We start from the raw sequence: 23,688 nt of genomic DNA, 5'->3' as shown, positions 1-23,688 counted from the left end.
TTTAAATCATGAAACTATGTGAAAAAATGTGTCCCACATTTTCAGGTCACTACCGAAACAGTGTGTGTTTTAGTCCATTGGCTGAAACTGATTTTAACCACACCCCTACATTTTTGATCAGGCAAAAATGGTCCCTCTCTCTCATTGTAGATAGGTACCATCATTTTGAGGGAAATGTGTTCACTTCAAAAGTCTGAAAATCTGTATGTTACTTTAAGGAACGTCACTACCAAATCCCTCTTTTCTGCAATCAAGCAAACTTTTTTGGGGGTTATTCCATAAAATTTAGTTTGTATGTGTGTACAACCGTCCTGGGGTGCGTTTCCCAAAGCCAACTATGGTCGCAAGTTCCGTCGTTACCAATAGAGTTCAATGGAAATTGCGATCATAGCTGGATAACGATGCTTTCGGGAAACGCACTCCAGAACTGTGCTAGGTAACCATGTGCTGGTTATCATTTTTGAACTATAGGCTCAAAAGTATCTTAAATTGTCACTACCAAAACATGTGAAATTTTGGTTGTGACATCATGGTTTTTTGAGTGTTATTCGATAAAATTGAGTTTTTGTGCGTGTACAACTGTTCAGAACTGTGCTAGTTAACCATGTGCTGATTAGCATCTTTGAGCTAGGCTCAAAAGTATCTAAAATTGTCACTACCGAAACAGTCATGACCGAAACATGTCATCATTGATTTGGTAGTGACAAAAGGGAACATAATCATTTATTTGGGGGAAATAAACAACATTGTAGTAGTTACAGTATGCAAATCATTAGTTAGTATGTTTTAGTATGCGAGTTAAAATTCTGTAATGTGATGTGGTCGCTAAAACATTACTGTCACTACTCAATGCCTTTTACAAAGAAAGATTGGATTCAAAATACAACAAATCTTATATATTACACTTGAAATATTGTTAAAATTGTAATTGTTATTGATTTACCTAAGGTAAATGTAAACAAAATATTAATAGGTCAATATAAGCCTTCTTATTAAATTATTTATTATTGTGTTTCGGTAGTGACAAATTTGGGTAGAGGAAAAATATTCCCAAATTTTCTGAAAATACAATATGATAATTAACTGCACAATTACTAGAAATGTGTAACTTGGATATTATACAATTTGCATACATGAAAAAAATGTGTCTTTTCCCACAAATTTTGTAAGACATTTCCAACTCTGACTTTGAACCAATTTTGTAGAAAGGCCCATATCTGGTATTTTCCTGCGAAATCCGACCCCACAGCTCAACATTTTATCATAGGCTTACGATTGTGAATCGGGATAGGGCAATAATATGAATTTGAGCATCACATTTTCTCAATAATATAATTTAATTCATTTTTAAGCACAATTTCTTCCAAGGTGCAGCTTTAAAAATTTTTGTTGTCTGAATATTCAGTAGGACAAGTCCCCCAGTGTACTGTATATGGTGGTTAGAATATAAGTAATATCCAAAAAACAAAATTGTTTATTTATTCTTTTAAATCATTTATTTCCTACACCAATATATTTTCCTTACAGTGAGAAACAACAGAGATTGTTTTATAAGGTGAGAGCACAAAAATTAAACACTAAAGACAATTTTTAACGTGAAATAAAGAAACATGATGTTAGCATGGCAGCTATTTCTATTACATACACATTCTCACAGATGATTACAAAAATGTGAGTCACCTTTGGCTTTTGGCTTGCTTATTATTGATCTGGCTGCATTGACAGCATTATATGAGAACTGAACTGGACAATGACATCACTGTTTTCTCCAGAGCTGCTGTGTAGATAAACTAGTGAAATTTGTACAACAAAAATGAACCATCACTGAACTTACTTAACAGGAAAATAATGCAACAAGGTTTGTTTCTAGCAGAAAATAGCATCATAGTCCAGCTTATCACTTTAAAGCTGCTTTAAAACTATCTTTATTGTAAAAAGCACTATATAAATGAAGGTGACTTGAGTAAAACATTGGCCACGGATCTGTATCAACTCTTGTGGCTGAGATTACACATTGACATTTAGAGTGAGATGTCTAAGACGCTGTATGATGTCAGAATGGTATGGATGAAAGGTCAATCCGTCCACCTCCAGTCCCAGGTTTGCCGTTTTACCACTGCGGACGCCATATTTCACCAAAATGTGGAGCATGTCTTCCTCCTGTTTTCAAATAGAAGAACCACGTCAAGGCATGTCTTCAGTCTAGTAATGCATTCAGTGGTAATGGCCTTTTATTTTAAGCTACATGTGGGAGTGGGAATTTTAAACCAGGAAGAGTATTCTTAAAATGTCAATCTTAGCAGCCACTAAGGAGAAACAACATGATAGACACAGAAAATATTCAGGCTAACAGGAAGGAATGTGAATACAAGGTTAACGGGCTGAATCCAGCAGTTGTGGCCGTGATGATTATACAGTATACTGGCAGAGGTTCTGAAGTGGTCTGCAGTTCACCGCAAATGTAAAAATGGCCAGTGTTGACAGGAAGCTGCACTGCGACATGCCTGCAAGTTTTATACCAGTGGATTTCCATTGAAAACAGAATGGGATACAAAAGTTAACAGATGTGATATAATGAGGTGAGACATGCATAAACCCTTGCAGTGCAGACACTCATGCTGCAACAAAACTCTTGGAGGAGAACAGATGTTTTAACTCTTTCCCGCCAATGACAGAATTTTCCGTCATTTATGAAAACACTTCAACGGGAATTTCCCGTTTTCACCGTTATACGGTAGGGGTCGCAATCACAATCTTTTGATTTATTGCATGTTCAGTATAGTCGCCCTGCTGCGGGGGCTCTGCAACCGGAACCCATACAATGTACGGGGCTCGCTAAGCTAGTCGCATTCAAAGCAGTATCTAGAGCCCTTACATTCTTACTATGCTCAATAAAGGTTTGGATGCGTGTCTCTAATTCTGAAATCTTCTCTGTCAGTCTAACTATTTCCCTGCTTTTATTATATATATAAGGCTACGCTAAACATGTGGCAGGCAGTGCAAGTGACAATAACTGGAGAAGATGCCATGACTCACTGACTGATTTCACAGTTGATGTGAACCACAGTTGATTGATGGATTCGTAAAAAATGGAGCACGAGAGAGAAAAAAGACTAAGCACGAATACAAGTTAAAGCAGCACTAAGTAGGAATTCCGTTTTTGTCAAACAGCGACCCCTAGAGTCGCTGTGGAGCACTTGTACTGTCGTGAATAGCACTCACGCAGAGATGGCTCGCACTCACGGCCGGATCCCCTCCCCCTGTACACCGGTACCTGTTCAGTAGGATGGACGCTGTAACGAGTGGAAATAAGGTATGGCCCCTTTAAGAGCTGCGCGCGCCCTGTTTAACTGTCGGCAGTCTGTATTGAATGTGCGCCTCGAACACCACATGTATACGGCGCCGGGTTATTTCTGTTTGATGCTCATTTTATCAGAATTTTATCAGATCTGTTTTTTGCCGTAAAGCAATTCGTTACCTCACGAGACCTGATCTCACACGATACTTCCTAACACTGAGGCCGGCGGCCCGCCGGCCCAAAGTTGCAAGGGTGGTTTTGCGGCTCACAGGCACCAGGGGGGTGCGAGACGACCACCATTCAACACGAAATCAGTAATATAAACATTACAATGACTCCAAAGCTGTTTGGTTAAGGTAAAAAAGTTACTTAGTTCACCTTTAACAGGGTAGCGAAATGCTAACGTGTTGTGCTAGCGATAGAGATTTAGATTTAAGGGGTGGTATAATGCCCTTTTCACAAGATGTAAAATAAGTCTCTGATGCCCCCCGAGTGTGTATGTAAAGTTTTAGCTCAAAATACCCCACAGATATTTTTATATAGCAGGTTAAAATAGTCACTTTTTGAGGGTGAGCAAAAACGCACTGTTTTTTGTCTGTCCCTTTAAATGCAAATGAGCTGCTGCTCCCGACACAGAGGGCGGAGCTTCAACAGCTTGTGTCCTTAGCAGCTCTGATTACCTCTCACACACACACACACTGAACATTTCAAAAACGTTTAGCCTTATGTTCAAACCGGAGTCAGACAATGATGGAGAGACTCAAGAAGAAGTGACAACATGTAGAATGCAACAGGACATTTCTGAATGGTTAGTTGATGAATTTAGGTAGCTTATGTGTAGTTATCTTCTAGTCATTGATTAGCATATTCTGTCATGATAATCTATAAATCACGTTCCCGAGGGCGGGGTTTATGTGAATTTTAGGGTTGGTGATGTCACTAGCCCGGGACGAATGTCGTGTAGTCCATACCAGTCGTTTGTTGTAGTCCTTAAAAAGCAATTTCTTTAAAAGAAAATATATCCCTTTGTTTTGAACTTTGAGTATTGTAACTTTGCAGATGTTGTTTATAATCAAACAGCAACATTACACACTAACTAAAGTTAGAAAAGTGAAATCATAATCAACCACCCCTTTAAAACCTAGCGATGTCAGATTAATGTGATACGCAATATTAGATAATATTGATGATTAAGTTATATTTAGCAATATAAGCATCAAGGAATGATAGTAAATAGAGATTCAAAACAAAGCTATACGGAGCTACAAATGCAAACCACTCAGCAGCGAGGAAAATTGTGAAAATGATCAAAAATGTTGGTGGTGGCTGGCAAAAAAAAAAAAAAGAGGCGGGGAAAGAGTTATTGTCGGACTGAACTTAACCACCATAATCACCAGCCATCATTAGAATACAGTGTTACCTTGGCTATGGTGGGCAGGCAGGCAGACCACAGGCTTCGTTGATCAGGTGTGGGTGACAAACCCAAACCTCTCTGGAGGTACCGCCAGTGTACTGGACAGAGATTCAGAACATACAGCGCACAGGCGACAGCATAGCCACCCCAGTTGGACACTCCTACAACACATGAGGTGGACGTTAGTTATGCAAGGAAAAGATTGTTCATGGTATTCACTGTTTCTAATACATGCTTCTGCAGATTATAACATATAATATTAAAATAAAAAAACATTAAATGAAATATTTTTGCGTTTTTCAATTTAAATTTTGTGGGGAAATATTCTGGGTTAAAAACAGTAGAAGATCTGTCAACTATACTGTATACTGTATGTGAATTGCTGTAATCTCAACCTCAATTTGTAAAAAAAAAAAAAAAAAAAGTCTTGACAGTTTTTTGTTAGTCAAGATTATGGCGCAAAAGCAGTCAACACAGCTTAACTTATAATGTTAATTTAATTAAAATATTTTTTGATTATTCTGAATATTTTCCATACTTTTTCGATTTGTAAACATGCCTAAATGTCAACAAAATCTTGTAAATCACAATTTTTAAGCCAGACAGAAACTAGGAAACACTGATGATGTCAAAGAACATCAACACCTCTGTTGCACTTCCTATAATATCGGAAACTAGTATTCTTCCTTCAGCCTCATAACGAGGAACAAGTGAGTTTAATGTGAAACTTTGCGTGGGACCATGTAGGTTGCGTAATCACAACGTCCTCACTTTATTTCCAGCCAGCAGGAAGGTGAATGTTGCTCACTGTAGAGCTCCACCTCTCTGGATGTCATGTGTTGACTTTGATATAGTGTTATGGGTAGGGTGAGGTTGTGGTTGGACCTTCTAGCTCCACCCATTACACCCAAGTTACATCCAGAGAGGGGGAAGCTGGACTTCACGCTCCACCCATGGCTCTCCAGGAAGGATGAATGAATGAATGAATGACCCGGAAACCGATCGAGCTCAGCCATCTTGAAGGACATCTCAATTCTCTAATTGCACCGTGAGGAGGCAAGGATCGAGGAGTGAGGAATCTTCCAGAGGAGTCATGAGCGAGGATACACAGGTGTATCCTATGCGGAAGTGTTTTATCGACTAAACGTGACGCACGTTTAACCTTCAACATCATAAGGGCAGGGCAGATCCTTTGAGCGATATTGATGACGCTGTGAAGTGACGTTCGAGTGATCAAGTTTTCCAATCTATAAAAAAAGCTTCCTCCTTCCTCCTTTTCTTTCCTTGCAGCCTTCCCTCGCGTCCTACAGGGAGTGGAGCTGAGACGCGAGGAAAGGAAACGAGGATGCACAAATAAGAACTGAGAAGCACCCATGTGGTCTCTGTGTGAGGTGTGCTTACCTGCTGTGATGGCAAAATCAGCAGCCACGTCACATGCTATCAGGTTCCCATTAGGCATGTATGCTTTAACTGCTGCTTTGACTTTACCCATACCAAGCTCATTACCACCATCTCCGATCCCTGTACACACACACGCACACACACACAATTAATCCTGTTAGGTAACAGTTCCCAATTAACGATTGGCACTAGGAGCGTTGTGATGAGATCCAAGTTGGTGATTCAAGCATTGTGATCGTTAAAAGAGATTAGGATGTTCACTACGTCAGATCAAGCAACATTTGACAGTGTAAGTTAATCACGGATGTTTGTTGCTTAGGCGCTTTGGCTTTGTTACCAGTGGTAGTGATTCCCGCAATAGTGCTGGCAGTGGTGAAGAGATCGTCTATTGAGTCGACCAAATGCCTGATGTTCACCCCTCTCATGTTGTAGTAGTTCCCGTCTGCAGCCCGGCCGCTGCGCTCTATTGCCACCAAGTGGTCGAACCTTTGCAGTAAAAAGGAACAATTATGAGTTCAACTACATGGTAAACAAGATATGGGCTATGTTTGGGAATAGTATACTGGTTTTACTATTTAGTATGTATACTGTGGCGCAATATGCAAATTAGGTTAAGACCTAACCTTTCTTTTTTTTTTTTATGTGTGACGAATGAACGGAATAATAATACCAAGTGTCTGATTTTTAACACATCTTTCTTGAGTCATTATTTGATCAGAATGGCAAGAGTTGGATTAAAGGAATATTCCGGATTCAGTAAATCAAGCTCAATCGACAGCTCTTGTGGCATAACGTTGATTTCCACACTTCTAAACCCTTAAGCTTCTTAAGGTAAAGGTATATCCAATTTCACAACTTTGTTTTCACATACCTTTTACCAGAATAGTAAATGTGATTTTATAAAACCATCAGCTTCACACATTACTCTATTTAAACCCTCCAAAAAATTGGTTACATTCACTTCCATTATAAGTTTTTCATAGAAAAAGTGAGACAAAAATTTTTTGTGTGTGGGAATCAATACTATGCCACAAAGGCTGTTGATTAATCTGGAATATTCCTTTAGTAATGCATTAAGTAATGGGTAATAATGCAGTCATTTTCATAAAATAAACCCCAACATGGTTTCTAATATCACCCTTATTTTATGATAATGATTGGCTAAAAGTACACAATCCCTCTTATTACATGGGTAATCACCAAATAACTACATAAAATGGACATGACATATTAATTTGAGGTGAGACGGAAGTGTGATACGAGAGACACGAAGCTACCAGTTATATACTGTAATCGGTTATCTGGAACAACAGTGAGATACAATTTAATTATGTACAATACTACTGTTTATAATATTCATTGTTGCATAATGTGCTCAGTTTAACTTTTTTTTTTAAATATACAGTATGCATTTGCAATTGACGTCATTTTCAGGCATATTCTATCACATTTGATCTTAATAAACACCAAGAAAAAGCAGTGGATGGAAAATTAGACTGAACCACCATTACACCTGGGCTTTGTGGGATCGCCATCATGGCATAGGAAGTGAAGTGGTGAGTCAGGGCCTTTACTCTGGAAACTTATTACAGGAACTGGAGTCTTTATCACACCTGTTAATGAAGAACACACACATACACACACATAGAAATCTTGGTACATTACAATAACACCGTATTCTAATGTCATGTTTTCTGCCCTCACTGAAAGTGAAATGCTATGCAAAGCAACAAAAATCACAGCCAAATATATTTGATACGTTTTCTTTGTAAATCAAATTGTGAAATATTATTTAAAAAAACTTTATATGTCCATTTGAAAATATAATTTATTCCTGTGATGACAAAGCTGAATTTTCAGCATCATTACTCCAGTCTTCAGGGTTACACGATACTTTAGAAATCATTATAATATGCTGATTTGATACTCAATAAACATTTCTTATTATTATCAATGTTGCTGCTTAATATTTTTGTGGAAACCTTGATTTTTTTTCAGATCAATAGAATTTATTTATATTTTTTCCCCCACTAAATTTCTCACATTTGTTGAATAAAAGTAATAATTTCTTTAAAAAAAAAACAAAAAAAAAAACTGACTGACCCCACACTTTTAAATGGTAGTGTATATATGTGTATTTGAGCTTGACACTAATACGTTTCACCAGCATTTTCATTAGCATGTCAGCTCAAAATGTTAGGCTGCAAATCACGATACTATGGCTCTATATTTCCTGTTTAAAGCTGTTGTAAGTGATTCCAGTCATTCAGGGGCACTGACCTTTTTTAACGTTTTAACCAACCACAAAACATGTCTGCACAAGGAATGACAGACAAAACGTTTCTGACTAGCTAGTTTTGTGATTGGCTTAAAAAAAGTGCAGACAGACTTTTTACATGGAAAACTTGGAAATATCAGGGAATATAAAATGGTGATTTCAGCGAAATGTCATGGAAAAAATAATGGAAATTCATTGTTCGGTGAGTGTGGGAACTTTTGGGAAATTTCTACTAAATGCAGTCACAGAAACAGGTGTAATTTCTCATGACATCTATTTTAGTGATATCTGTTACTTACAGCACCTTTGATGTGAAGCAGATTTTGTAGCTGCGAGTTTACATGGTGTGCGGATCGGATCAACACAACAAAATAAAAGCCAAACAACACACGGCTAGTTATGTCGCTTAATTACGTCTGACTAGCAATTAGCAAACCAGAGAATATCTCAAAAACACTAAATCAGACCAAATGCGGCACCTTTCTTCACAGCATCCTGCATGATGAGCTGGTTCATCTCCAAAGCCCGCTCATCCGTCACGATGACCACCTGTTTGCGGAGTGCCTGAAGCATAGCTGCCATGGCGATGGCCCCGGGCGGCCCATCAGTCTCTTCAGGGGGGCTGTGCATGTAGTGTGTGGGGAAGCCAGTAGTGATGAGAACAGAGGAGGAATGGGACAGAGAGAGACAGGCCTTTAGGAGCTCGTCCTGCAAGAACAGGGCCCGAATACCTCTTGCACCTGCACACAAACCACAGACTTACACTGTATGCATCTTTAAAGTCATGATAAAACAGAAGTAGGGACAGATTATAGAAAAAAGGAAAACATTGGGCAACACAGTATACAGTAATAAAGTACTTTCATATAATTTGCAAACTATTAGATGATAGTTAATTCATAGTAGTCTCTACATTGTTAATATATTAATAGGCTACATACAAATAGTGAGTTCTTCATTCATTGTCACTGTAATTAACCAATTTATTATCGTTTAATTAGCTCATAAAGCGTTAGATAATGCGGTTTATGCTTGTTAACTTATTAACTGTAAATAGTCCTAACTTTAGATTAAGTCACAGAAAATGTCATTAAGTGCTTTAAACCAACCTTTTTTAGACATTATTTGCATTAGAATTAAGTGTTTCTTAAAAAATATTTATCTGAGGGATTTGAAATGTAAAAGTGACACGGAGATGGTGTTTTTATTACTCAATAGGTAAGGTATTTTATTGAACAGATAAAAATCACCATGTAGTTCTCTAAGTTTTAATGCTTTACAATGAACTCTGTTAATGCCAGACAGTGACCCTAAAAAGTATTTGTACACTTAGGCCACACTTAATGTATTAATGTTGCACTCAATTTTATTTTAGTAGTTGTGCTTATGTTGTCGTAGACTTACACTGATACCTAGTGGTGTGGATGTAGCAGCATCACGCAAAGGCAAATATTTTTATTACAGTTAATGCCACTGTATAAATGCAATTTTCTGGATACATGTTTCCATGACATTAAGAACAAATCAAAATGTATTTTCCTCAGTTAATTTATTCAATATTTTAGGTAAGTATCACATTCTTAACTGCTGATGGTAAAAAAAGGCACCAAACTGAACAAACTGCAAGTTTCTTATTCATGTAAAGACTTGTTAAAGTCTTGAACTTTTATCCATCTTAGAGACTTTTGCACTTGTTTCGGAATTAATGAAGTTTGCTAGTCTTTCATAACTCCATTCGTATACTTCAAGTTTAAGTGTAAATTTCAGTCAGCAATAAAACAATGTCTGCCCTCATAAGATGACCAACTCCGTATAAAATGTATACCATTTTATTAGACTACTAATATGACTGGAATCTTTCTTATTCGAGTGAGCGTGAGTGAACGTTTTTTTTTTTTTTGTAAATTCAGTCTATTCATGTGCTTTTTTATTTTTTTATAAATGACTGACATTGTTCATTGTAAGTGCATCTTTCTTAATCATTCACATGGTTTTTTAGTATGAAGGACTAAAAATGACATAAGGAAAAATAAATAAATAAAAGTAGAAATAAATAAATAAATGCAGAAATATAGTAAAAATAAATACATTTTGGTAATATAAATGGCTATTTCTGTATTTTTACATGTATTTATTTATTTATGCATTTCTATATGTATTTATATATTTATTTATACATTTATGTATTTATATATGTATTTATATATTTATTTGTACATTTATTTATTTCTGTATTTCCACATTTATTTATTTCTGTATTTCCACATTTATTTATTTCTGTATTTCCACATTTATTTTTCCCTGCGCCTGTATGCTAATTGAGTGGGGGGTGCCAACATCAGTCTGAAGCAGGATTGGTTAGCTGGGGGCCGCATCGCTAACCAGACAGAAGCAAACGATCCATCTATCCATCTCTGGACGCAGGCTGCGGCTAGTGTGTAATACCATCTATGGTAATGAGTCGGGCGGTGCTTAACTGTGGATCGTCAGTTTTCAACAGTACACTGAAATATATTTCTGAAAAGATTTAAAGCGAGAAATAGACAATCCAGCAACAGAATCTTGATTCATATTTGATCAGCATTGCCTAGTTTTACAGTTTGTTGTGAGCCTGATGCTTTGCTTTGGACGAGTCCATCATGCAGTGCCGGGCGGGGTTGGGATTAGGCAATCAGGTACTGACTTCAACGGGGGGGGGGGGGATGGGTAATAATTTGGCAGGGGGTCGAAATTAGGCACAACACCTGTTCTACTGATTGACATCTTCTTAATCTATGGTGACATCCATCAGCGGATCCAAGAACATTTTGCTTAATTTCAGACTTTAATGCACCCACACGGAAGAATTTGTGCATTGAATATAATGTTAGAAAAATTAAACCATACACTGTCAACTAATGATGTGTAGACCATCGTTCTTTTGTTACTCAGTATAGTTTTTATTAAGGATGGGGATCGAGACCCGGTTCTGAAAGGACCCAAACTTTCTCTAAAATCAATAAGGTCCGAGCTTATCGGATAGGCTACTGCTACTGTTTCTAATGATGGCACCGAAACGCGGTATTAACCAATCCTGGTTCAGACTGATGTTGGCACCCCCCACTCAATTAGCATACAGGCGGAGGGAAAAATAAATGTAGAAATGTGGAAATACAGAAATAAATAAATGTAGAAATGTGGAAATACAGAAATAAATAAATGTAGAAATGTGGAAATACAGAAATAAATAAATGTAGAAATAAATATATAAATACATAAATGTAGAAATACAGAAATAAATGCATAAAAAATACATGTAAAAATACAGAAATAGCCATTTATATTACCAAAATGTATTTATTTTTTACTATATTTCTGCATTTATTTTTTTATTTCTACTTTTATTTATTTATTTATTTTTCCTTATGTCATTTTTAGTCCTTCATATTATAGAGGTCAAAACGGTGTTTCTTCATACCTGGGTCTTCTACAACGAGCTCCTCAATTGCTCGAATCTGTTGAACAGCTCTTTTGCTAGTCATACTGTAAAGCTGAGGATTCTGGGAAATGCAGATTGTCAAAGGGCATTGTGCTGGCTCAAGTGTGAGGGGTGAAACAGTTTCTGCCTTTTGATCAGTGATGAACATGCAGCCAGGAGAGTGTGTGAACGCTAGAGCGGGCTCTGCAACATTAAAAAACAAATGGTCATACAGTTCTTTCGACACATTGCATAAAAATGATCTGTGTATGCGGCAAAAATGACATTACTGTATGTAAATCTACAGCAAAGTTCCTGAATGATTTCAAAATATGGCACAGTTTAAACGGTTAAGTCCATCTGTATTGTAATATTGAGGAGTTTCTTGATCTTACTGCAGCTCTGTACAGCCTCAACACCGGTGACCCCACAGGCCCAGAACACAGGCACATCACCAGAACACACTTCCACTGGGTCCCCATAGTCTGGTCGTGACAAGTCATGGATGCCCAGCAGCTCTGGAAGAGAGAATCAAGGGCGTTTACGAGATGTTGAACTCTTTCCCCGCCACTAACTGAATTTTGACAATCCATGTTTTGACTTGTTATATGGTAGGGGTGCTATTACGCATCTTCTGAAAAATTACAGAATCTCTCCAGATCAAAACACAGGTAAAGAATCTGAAGAAACAAGCGAAATAACGCAATCATCAAACACCATATTAAATCAAAACAGCCTAACATTATGCTACCGAATGAAATGTCGACCCAGGAAGAAGTATAGTACTGTGCAAGCGTGGGGGGTGTTGATGCACGTGATCTAGCCTACTCCATCTGTCTAGGCCTGTCTATCGTTCTGAATACGATCCGGAGTCTTTTTCATCATCTTTTTTTGAGTTGCCAGCCAGTGCCAGCATTTTTTATCATTTTCATATATATATTTCATATATATATATATATATATTTGTTTAAAAGCCGAGGCTCTGTTCTTTCTTAAGAAAGAAAGAAAGAAAGAAAGAAAGAAAGAAAGACGAAAGAAAGAACGAAAGAAAGAAAGAAAGAAAGACGAAAGAAAGAAAGAAAGACGAAAGAAAGAAAGAAAGAAAGAAAGAAAGAAAGAAAGAAAGAAAGAAAGAAAGAAAGAAAGAAAGACGAAAGAAAGAAAGACGAAAGAAAGAAAGACGAAAGAAAGAAAGACGAAAGAAAGAAAGACGAAAGAAAGAAAGACGAAAGAAAGAAAGAAAGAAAGAAAGAAAGAAAGAAAGAAAGAAAGAAAGAAAGAAAGAAAGAAAGAAAGAAAGAAAGAAAGAAAGAAAGAAAGAAAGAAAGAAAGACGCTGGTGGGGAAAGAACTAAAGAGGAGTTGTATTTTTCACCTCCAAGCCCCTAAAATGTTAACAGTTCAAGTATGTTTAGAGATGAATGTATTTGAACACTTAAAAGGAGTAGTTCACTTTTTAAAAAACTTTTGCTGATAATTTACTCATCCCCATGTCATCCAAGATGTCCATGTCTTTCTTTCTTCAGTCGAAAAGAAATTAATGTTTTTGATGAAAACATTCCAGATGACCAGATGATGAATAAGGGTCTTATCTAGAGAAACGATCTGTCATTTCAAAAATAAATAAAAAAAGTTAAAGTTTTATAGGCACAAATGCTCGCCTTGCGAACTCTCCTGTTCGAACTCGTTCATCAAAATGAACGAATCTTTTTTCGAGTCATTGACTCGTTCATTTTGATGAACGAGTTCGAACAGGAGAGTTCGCAAGGCGAGCATTTGTGCCTATAAAACTTTAACTTTTTTATTTATTTTTGAAATGACAGATCGTTTCTCTAGATAAGACCCTTATTCATCATCTGGTATCGTTTAAAGCCCTTTGAAGCTGAACTGAAACGGTAATTTAGACCTTGAACCGTTTGGTGCCCAGCAAAGTGCATTATATGGAGAAAAATCCTGGAATGTTTTCATCAAAAACATTAATTTCTTTTCGACTGAAGAAAGAAAGACATGGACATCTTGGATGACATGGGGATGAGTAAATTATCAGCAAAAGTTTTTTTAAAAGTGAACTAATCCTTTAAGCAACTCTTAAAAATGTATGAATCTCCATTCGTTAGATAACAGCATATCAAAGCCAGTGCTGTTATTGTTAATGAAAAACTATTACAAATATTTTCCATTATTACACAAAACATTTGATGAAAAACAACTTAAACGAAAGCTCATAAAATTATAAAAATTAAAACTGAAGATGGAAAAATAAGGCAATTCACAATATTAATAAAATATATAATGGTATATAAATAATACTAAAATAACACTGATCAAACCAAGAGTAATTTATTTTAAATAAATAAAGCACAAACACATTTTTCAAGTAAAACATATACTAAAAAAATAAAGACTACTTGCACCTTTTGGGTTGTCAAATGTTGCAGCATGGACAATGTTCATAAGTAATGTAGTTAAACTGTGCTTAGTGTTCAAGTTCACACAAGTGACCTATTAGAGTGACTTCATTTATACTAAAACTCGCCTTAAGGAAAGCATCATTCGTTTGCACATGCACCTTGCATCAATATTTTGTGTAACTTTGCCAATTGTGTTGGTAAATGATTAGAGAAACTTTCATTCTTTTGAAACAAGTACATACTAGGGTGTCCAATATGGACAGGGCCTCCATGTGCCAGTGGGATCGCGTGTGTGCATTGAGCCGCAGCATCCAGTTTGTCTTCTGGTACAGGTCTCATGCTCACCACCATCGGACAATCAAACTGACCTGCTCTAATACAAGGTACTGATGTCTGAAAAAAAACAAAAAAACAGGAATAAGCACTTCGAGGATTTCCTTTTGCTAATTTTTACAATTTCAAAGATGGGACAAAAGCAGACTCAAGCTAAATCAAGTAAATAGCTGTCCTACACATGGATGTAATGCAGGCCTGGGGTGAACACTGACCTTGTACATACTGACATTTTTACCCTGTTCCACATTTCTCACTGGAACACCAGCGGCCGTCAAGGCTGCTTCAAAGCCAAAACTACAGCCGAGGTAGAATGTGACCATGTCCGCAAGTTGAGGAGTGTAGGAGGATAAACTAGCCATCTTCTTCATTAGCTTGCCCTTCTCAAACACACAGTACTCTGGACAGTCCTCCCTGATTGAAAGACAGAACAAGCAAGTCTCTTCACATATCTATCGCACTTTCACCATCCATCATAAGTCATTTACAGCAGGAAAGAGTTTGAATGAAACGCATATGTGAAACTGGTCTCTAGGATTAAACCTGGTCCCAGACTAAACTGCATGTTTGAGCTGTCTTCACTGAAAACAACTTGCACTGATAGATGTTAAAATATGTCACATCCATTGTTTTGTCTCAAGATGCACATCAGTAATGGTTTTACCTAAGGCACGTTTATAAAAGCTACTTATTTGTCAATTTAACTAAAGCCTAATCCTGGTTTAATCTAATCCCTGTCTGTCAGGGACGGACTGGGACTAAAAAACGGCCCTGGACTTTGACTAGGCCCGGCCCAAAGCAATCGGTGCGCGGAAACTCGACAACAACAACAATAACGCCTGCCATGAGTGTCACTTTAACTGTGGCTCATGATAGCCTACTATACCATCCAAATTATAGCTAACAGCATATTATACAATTTATTCCATGCTGTCTTAAAATTAATTTATTACTTAATAATCTTAATTAGTTTATGCAGTAATTAATCTTAGCTACTGCACAAATAATAATACCACATCTAAATGAAAATTAACACTAAAGGTGATTAACATCTAAACACCATTACAAATGTAACTTCTGTATTCAAAATCTTCAAAGTTTGTAAGCATTAACTGTAACATTACCAACATTTTTAAAAGTAAAAGCACAACATATTTCTTAATATTAGCAACTGCATGTGGCATTTTACAGCTAAAATGTTGAAGTTTAGCTGTTTTATCTACTGTAATCATTAAAAATGTAGCAAGCTGAATATCACTTCCTAACATCATCCCTAGCAAGTAACTTGCAAAGTAATTTCTGATTAATTCGGTTCGGGAGTAGTAGAGATAAAAGCCCGCCCGCACTGACAATTGATTGGTTGGGTCCTTACATGCGCTTCGTGAGGGACACGCGCACACTAGCGCACACTAGCACACACACGCAATCTCTCGCTCCCTCTCTCTCTGCCGTGCACGCGCTACGCATGCGCGCTCTTGCTCGCTCTAGATTCCGGGAGATTTTAACTAATTTGCGGACATCAGGGAGCCGCTATCAATATGCGGGAGACTTGGGATGTGTGTGGCGGCTGGTGGGCCGGCCCGCCGGCCGTCCTGGAGTACCGGCCGTTCTGTGATTCTCCAGATCACACAGATGGCCAGTCCGCCCCTGCTGTCTGTGAAACCGGGCCATAGTGAGGGATTATGGGTTGTGCATACTAAAGGTCCCAGCCTGTTTTTTAAAGGTGCAATAAGTGATTTCTGAGAAATGCTGTTGAAAGTGGTTCAGACCAAGCACTATAACCCACTTGTAGCCAATCAGCAGTAGGGGGCGTGTCATCTCATGATGGGGGAGGAGAGAGAGTGAGAAAGAGAGATGGCTGAGAGACATTACAAAAAAGAAAAAGTCAGAGGAATATCACTGGAAAAAGAATCATGATCAGACAAGCGCTTTAATATTAGAAAAGCTTTCCAGCGCTGGAGAGACCTGAGAACGGACGCCGAGGTTGTGTCGTTTCTGCTCCATACGCGATTAACATTGGTTTTGAGTGTCATTGTCTGGAGCTGGTGTGCTGCTGCTGGCGACTAACAACCAACTCTTGCTTTTAAATACTCTAATGTAGTGTTGTCAAAATATTCGGTACTTCGGTACCAAGTCGGTACTAAAAAAAATGTAAACGTCACGGTACCATGTACCGGTGGTACCGAGTACCCGGTCAAACCCGGTTCTGGAAGCGCATGCACGAAGGGCGTGAAGTTGCGTCGTCTTCATGAAAGCGCTGAGACATGGCGACCGGCGGCGCTGCTGATGTGGTGTCTGTGTATATAAAAATATAAACTGTGTATATAAACTGCAAAAAGACTATTTAAATATTAACCCTGCATGTTCTGCTTGTCTCTGTGTGAATGAACGGCGCAGACTCGCGGTTTCATTTACCGTTACCTCACACACACACTGAAGCACAAGTGATGCTTCAGTCTCTGCTGCCTCACGATATGGTGACATGATTCATGATTCAATTCATCTCCGAGAGTCACTTCATGATCATTTTACCGTTTCATTTGAGAAAAACTATCGTCATATCATACACGCACAGAAACTCAAAGGTCTTCATGGCAACCCGTCAAAATAAAAGTTTGGTTTAACTTAAAGAAATTGACAGAAATAATTATATTAGGCTACTGTACAATAGATTTAACTACATCTCCATTAATTAAAAATACTACTACTAATAATGTGTGCATAGAAGGTTGCTTATTTTTCACTTGATTTTTTTATAAGCAATATTTCTCAATATCATCAATATTTTCGTTTAAACAGCATGTAGCCTTCAATGCTTTCATAAATGTACCGTCATAAATAATAAAGTCATTGAATTGAATTTTTTTTTTTCAAATAATTAAATAAATTGGAAAAACAGTTCAAACTGATTTTGCTGTGGTACCGAAATTGGTACCGAGAACCGTAAAATTTTAATGGTATCGGTACCGACTACTGGAATTTTGGTACCGTGACATCCCTACTCTAATGTACTGCATGTTAATTTTTTGCCCATAATCTTTGGTTTATTTTCCACAAAACTTTTTCTTTGCTTCACTTCTGCTATGATAGAGAGACATCCACTCTGGCAGGGTGTGTTAGTTGGGGTTGATTTCAAATATTAACAGTGCCGAACAATGATTCTCAGAAATTGCTAACTGCACCTTTAAAGAACAGCCCATTGAGTAAATAGGTAGTGGAAAAATAAAATAGACTGAAAACCCCTGACCAAGACTTTCACATTTCTTTTCATTCCTGTGATCCCTCTGGTGTGAAGATACAGTACCTGATGTCAGATCCTGTGGCGAGGGAGCAGCTCCATTCTCCACATTTGCTCCTGTACAGCAGAGGGAGCGGGCTGCTGTTAGCCCGACAAAACGCCTCAAAGTCATCAGCAAGATCCTTGTGCAAGATCACCACGTTAGCCTGTTGATATCCTGTCAGTAAACATCATTTTCTCTGTGAGATCCGGCAATTGTCACCATGCTTGCAGACTTTGTAAAATGAAATCTTACTTTTTTTTGCTGAAGATTATGAATGTACAATTTGGTATGCAATAATTTTTTTTTTTTTAAGTATCCGGGTGCTCTAAAAATCACACAAGATCCTACTGGAACAATGAACTGAAGTTTCAGCTTTCAATTTATATACAGTATAAAGCACACTCTTTTGTCAAGCAGAAATGTGCTTTGCTAACACAATGATAAAATCATAATAAAATCAAGAATTAAGGTAACATACCATGGCATCTAACCATGATTTTTTTAACCTTTCATACCTGCTGCTATACCAGATGTGTTGTTAATATCCAGACTCTGCTGGCGAATTACAGTCCGCAGAGAACGCGGAGACAAACCCTCTGACTGACACATGCTGATTCCTCTGCGTTACGACAGCCACTAGTATAAAGCCAAGCTAGTTAATGATTTTAAGCTGGTGTAAACCCACTGTTGTAAAGATTAATGCATGATGGTGCATAGTAACTAACACCAGACCGTTTGTGAATCATACCTGGCCTCATGTTTGCTGCTCGGGTGCTGTATTTCAGTCTGACAGCACGACGGAGAAAACTTCTCATGCCATCACATTTCAACAGCACTGCAGGAAACATTGTCACAGGTTACTGGTCTGCAAATTATGATGTCCTGGAGAGAAAACTTACTTACTTTTCTTTCTTTATTTAGCACTGCTAAATACAACAGAGGTTGCCCAAAGTGCTTTACATGAAAATAAAAAGAATAAAAGATAAAACATACGTATATTAACAAATCTCACACCACAGACAACACATTGAGATTACCTGTTAAGCGGTCAATAAAAATGCGCCTTGAGCAAGTTCCTGAGAATACTGAAAGATTTAGCAAGGCTAAAAACTGATTTCAAGGCCAGGAAATGTGTGCGCGCGCGTGTAATGGAAAAGTTTTTTTTAACCCTTAAATGCATGAATGTTTCTTTAACTACCCAGATCTATATCTAACACGGATGGATCTCTACTTGTCACGACAATATAAAACTCTCCTGATTTTAGAGTAACAATTACAGAAGAATAAATGAAAGCATATTTTGTTACCTTTTTGAGCTCGGAAGGGTTCAGTTTGAGCAGATGTTTTATACCATCCTCACTGTCCTCGTCAGAGATCATTTCCCAGAACATTCAGCATCTGGCACATATTCGCAATCTCAAACATATTCTCAAAACTATCATTTTCAACATCTTCAAAATCAATATTTTGATCGCTGACAGCTTCTTTCACCAGATCCACCATCAAGTGACAGTTACACTAATAATATATTACTAGTATTTGCTCTGCAGTAAATCACTGAGCCATTTCAAGTTTTGCTGATGATACTTCCTATTCTCTTGTTTTCTGCCTGTGGTAACTGCGTGAAACGTCACTTCATCATTGTGTATCAGACATTATCAGTACATGTATCAGACTTTGTGGAATAAAGCTGAATTGCACTTATTCAGTCACCCAAGATTAAATTATTGATGTGCAGAAAAAATATACTTACACGGTTACAAAACTCAGGTTTTTAGCGACCCTATAGGCTACAATGTTTACAAAAATATTTATGGAAAAGGCACTATTTTATTAAAAAAATAATCTTTTTATTTTGTTTATAACAAATTGATTGAGAAATACTAAGGTTGATATCTAACTTTAAAAAATGAATTAGGAGGAGGGTAGTGAATGACGAGGTATGCTTTTAAGGGTTAAATAGTTTACATGTATCGTGTATGCATCAAGCGTAAAGCTAATATCGGATTCAATTTTGAATTTGAGTCTCTTCAGGCCTTACTGTACATTTATGAGCTTTCAGAACTTCTGATTGAAGCTGTGTGTGACGTAACTGAACTCCTTTACACAAATTGAACAGAAATAAAAACAGTATAAATAACAAAAATAAATAACAGTTTTCTCTTAGTCTTATTAAGTGCAAACAATAAGTGCAGTAAATCGGTTTATCAAACAATAAGTTCAAGTGCAACTATAAGCCTACTCTCTCAATATTCGAAGTGCAAACAGACCATAGCCACAACTAAACAGTCCAGAGATGGGTATTGGGACTGAGATGGACTATTGTATTTATGCAGCCTAATTCGCCTGCATCAGGGAGCTCCTGTTTTACTTTCAAATTCGCGATCGCAGTACTCTGAGTAAAGGGAGCAGCGGTGCTGAGCGCACATTCTAAGACAAGACATTTATCAGACAGACGTTTAAGCTCAGTTGTGCAATGAATCCTCCGCCATCGTCACGCGATCAGTGAACGGTGATTATTGCTGCACTGATTGCGACGGCAACTCGTGTTGGATGAGCAGAGCAGACTTTTACATTAGTTTATAATGGTTTTTATTTTTTTTATATAAACAGCAAAACGACAGTTGACAGCGAATGTGAATAGCCCCTCGCGTGGCACGAGATCTCGTCTATTGCACAGAATCTGCGCATATCTGGCTTACTTGAACATACACGTCACTGTGCAATGTTCAAATAATGGCACGCTTGTTCATTTGCATTGAAGCAATACCGAAGATTAAAAAAGCATTTGGTTAACAGAAAAGACTTTGTTATTTTTTGGTTAAAAGGATGAGGATGAAACAGGAAGGGAGAAGATGGCTGGATGACAGGATTTAGTTTGAATAAGAAATGAATGTATGAAATCCACATTTTATTTTATATATATATATATATATATATATATATATATATATATATATATATATATATATATATATATATATATATATATATATATATATATATATATATATATATAAATAAAAGCTGTGACGTAGTAAATCTGGTTTATTTATGGCTAGTAGAAGTTCTGAATGGCCGGCAACTTAATTTAGTAGCCAAATTGGGCGGTGAGTGAAAAAGTTGATTTCAAACCCTGGATATAATTGTTTTTAACATCATGCAATGGCAAATGAGCCCACCGGTGGGCCAGGGGCAGTTAACAGGTTAAAGCAATTTTAGACACGTTTCAGGACAAGGAGACACGTCACTGCCCAGTGCCTACATACATGCGTTACGTCATCAGCGCTCTTGTTGCTACACTACACCTTGACGTGACATGCTCACATCGTTCGCAATGCAAAACGATAATAAAAGCGTATATCTGCTGCAGTGGAACGTACAGCTGAACGAAAATATACGCTGGCTGCGTCCGAAATCCCATACTCTCTTGAGTAGGTACTTATTTTAAATTGGAGTAATTACTTCAGGGCTGCTAAAAAAGTATGTTCTATATCAGGGATAGGCAACGTCGATCCTGGAGTGCCGCTGTCCTGCAGAGTTTAGCTCCAACCAGGGGCGGATCTAGGAAAATATTTATGGGGTGGCAAGAGGGGGGCAGGAATTTTTGAGGGGTGGCAACATGGCAGACGTATATATACTGAATTTATTCACAGTTAACAGTTTGATGAGAAATCGTATGTGTAACACACTACAAAAGGGCATTATTTGTATCTGTTTTGTGTGTGTGTGTGGGGGGGGGGGGGGGGTTGGGGGTTGAACTATACTAAAAGTTGAACTATACTCAGTTGAACTATACTCCACAGTGATGAATCCTAAAACAAGCTATAAGCTGTATACTGGTTTTTCCCATGGAAATCTGTGGTGAGTGCAGAGTGCACCTCTGTCCCTCTAGGGGGGTTCGGGGGCATGCTCCCCCGTAAGAAAATTTTGTGCTTTTTAATGTTAAATTCATCAATCTGGTGCACTTTGAGAGTTCAAAATAAAGAGCTCCAACCCATATTCAGTGTGCAAATTGAACAAAAAAAAAACTCAAAACTCTTTTTAGTTGTGATATAGTGTCTGTCTACATTACACTACTATATAATAATAGTTATAATATTAAATAAAATACCCTGTGAACATTCACACGTTATCATAGGCTAAAATTTATCTCCATAAATATTAAATAATATTTTCTTAATTCTGCGCATGTATTTTTACTTACTTACATCAATTGCTCGATCAATATTATTATCACATATTTTACATTTATATTTTTAACTGTACACAAACAACTTAATATAGCTAAGTTTGTGTATATTTTACACGTAGTAAAATACTGTAGGCTACTGCTTATAAACACCAGACAGATAATGATATATGAAACAGATGTTCTTTACTCATCTCACTTGCACAAAATAAATGCAGTAATATAAAGCATAGAAACGCACAGGTGAAATACACTGAAAATGATATATGCATTTAAAAATTTGGTCGGGTTGAAAACTTATCTCTCTGGTAATGGAACTCGGTCGCTGTTGTCTCTTGCTCTCGCTGTCTCCCGCTCTCGCGGTCAGATCACCGGAAGTATTTGCCCACACAATAAAGTACGAACGTCAACGGTCGTCATATTATGCACGGAGCGAATTCACTGCAGTCGGACATTGGAGATTCGCGTTCGTAAATTGTCAAATTGGCCATAACTTTTAATTCGTTGCCGCCAACTGGGGTGGCAGCAGGGGTGGCAAGGCTTTCTTTTAGGGTGGCATTTGCCACCCTATGCCACCCCGGTAGATCCGCCCCTGGCTCCAACCCTAATCAAACGCACCTGAGCAAGCTAATCAATGTCTTCAGCATTACTAATGCTAAAGGCAGGCGAGTTTATATCAGGGTTGGAGCTAAACTCGACGTTGCCTATCTATCCCTGTTCTATATAGTTTCACATGCACACCAGAATCTCGCTGGAAGTAGAAGGTCATCCAGGTACTTTTTTGTCTACTCTTTTATCAGTACTGTGAATTTGGACATAATTTTTAGTCTAACTATATAGTAGGGAAGTATGCGATTTCGGACGCAGCTGCTGTCTAGAAGCGTACTGACACTTCCGTGTTTGGGACAACCAAACAAAATTTCACGCGACCTGCAGTTTCTCACAAATCACAGATCTTTTCCATGCTATGTCAGATTTGGCAACCTAGCGAGGTTACCATAAGCATTTACAAAACTCACCCATCGCTGTGGATCAAAAGCGAATGCAGAAGGTCAACAGCGATTCTTTTTGAGAAAACACAAAATGGCCAAAACGGCACTACTGGTTTTATACACAAGAGGGCGCTAAACACTCAATGACCAAATACAAGACGGACACCCAAAAAACATTGATAAACTGTATAATTTAATTGTTTTCTCCATACAATACTCGTATGATTCATATTCGTTTTAGATTATTGCTTTACATTAAAATGCATTGGTTGGATACATCCATTGCTTGCAAGACAATACATTCAAGTTACACATCAACGTCTTGTGTTGAAAATCATTAAATCTGTACCTTACAGGTTTCTTATATGCCGTTCCACTCACAGTGCAGCAGGTCACCTGTGAAGCAGTTGCGCATGTATCTGTGCATGTGTCTTAAATAAATCAAAAGACTGCATGAGAAATTCTCATACTCATGTGTGTGCATATTCATGCCTGACAGAGTCATTTGAAGCATTTTACTTCAAGTTTCTGTCCTCTGAAGACACATACAATGGAGTGCTATACAACTGGCAACAAAGACATCCCATCCGAAGTGACCCGATGAAACAATCAAACCACCCCAGAGGTCAGAG

At 37.7% G+C, this 23,688-nt stretch overlaps 1 protein-coding gene across 4 annotated transcripts; it reads right to left on the bottom strand.

Moving 5' to 3' along the window:
- Positions 1 to 1,901: 1,901 nt before the first annotated feature.
- Positions 1,902 to 23,161, bottom strand: dglucy (D-glutamate cyclase). 4 transcript variants are annotated; one of them, XM_056245544.1, is made up of 13 exons: positions 23,084 to 23,161; positions 18,621 to 18,754; positions 17,896 to 18,046; positions 14,807 to 15,005; positions 14,501 to 14,651; positions 12,244 to 12,366; positions 11,849 to 12,052; positions 8,871 to 9,131; positions 7,627 to 7,726; positions 6,451 to 6,599; positions 6,114 to 6,233; positions 4,719 to 4,873; positions 1,902 to 2,160 (listed from the first exon to the last, which is right to left on the bottom strand). In XM_056245544.1, the coding sequence occupies exons 2-13, from the start codon at positions 18,718 to 18,720 to the stop codon at positions 2,008 to 2,010; spliced, it is 1,866 nt and encodes a 621-aa protein (XP_056101519.1). In that variant the 5' UTR covers positions 18,721 to 18,754; positions 23,084 to 23,161; the 3' UTR covers positions 1,902 to 2,007. The 4 variants fall into 4 exon arrangements, with proteins under 4 accessions (XP_056101519.1, XP_056101521.1, XP_056101520.1 ...); XM_056245546.1 differs by having other exon boundaries at positions 18,621 to 18,707; positions 23,084 to 23,114; XM_056245545.1 differs by lacking the exons at positions 18,621 to 18,754; positions 23,084 to 23,161 and adding an exon at positions 18,388 to 18,491.
- Positions 23,162 to 23,688: the final 527 nt, after the last annotated feature.

This window comes from Rhinichthys klamathensis, unplaced genomic scaffold (genome assembly GCF_029890125.1).
Source record: "Rhinichthys klamathensis goyatoka isolate OS25496 unplaced genomic scaffold, OSU_Roscu_1.1 h1tg000032l_1, whole genome shotgun sequence".
Classification (NCBI taxonomy): Eukaryota; Metazoa; Chordata; class Actinopteri; order Cypriniformes; family Leuciscidae; genus Rhinichthys; species Rhinichthys klamathensis.
This window is presented reverse-complemented; position numbering and strand designations above follow the sequence as displayed.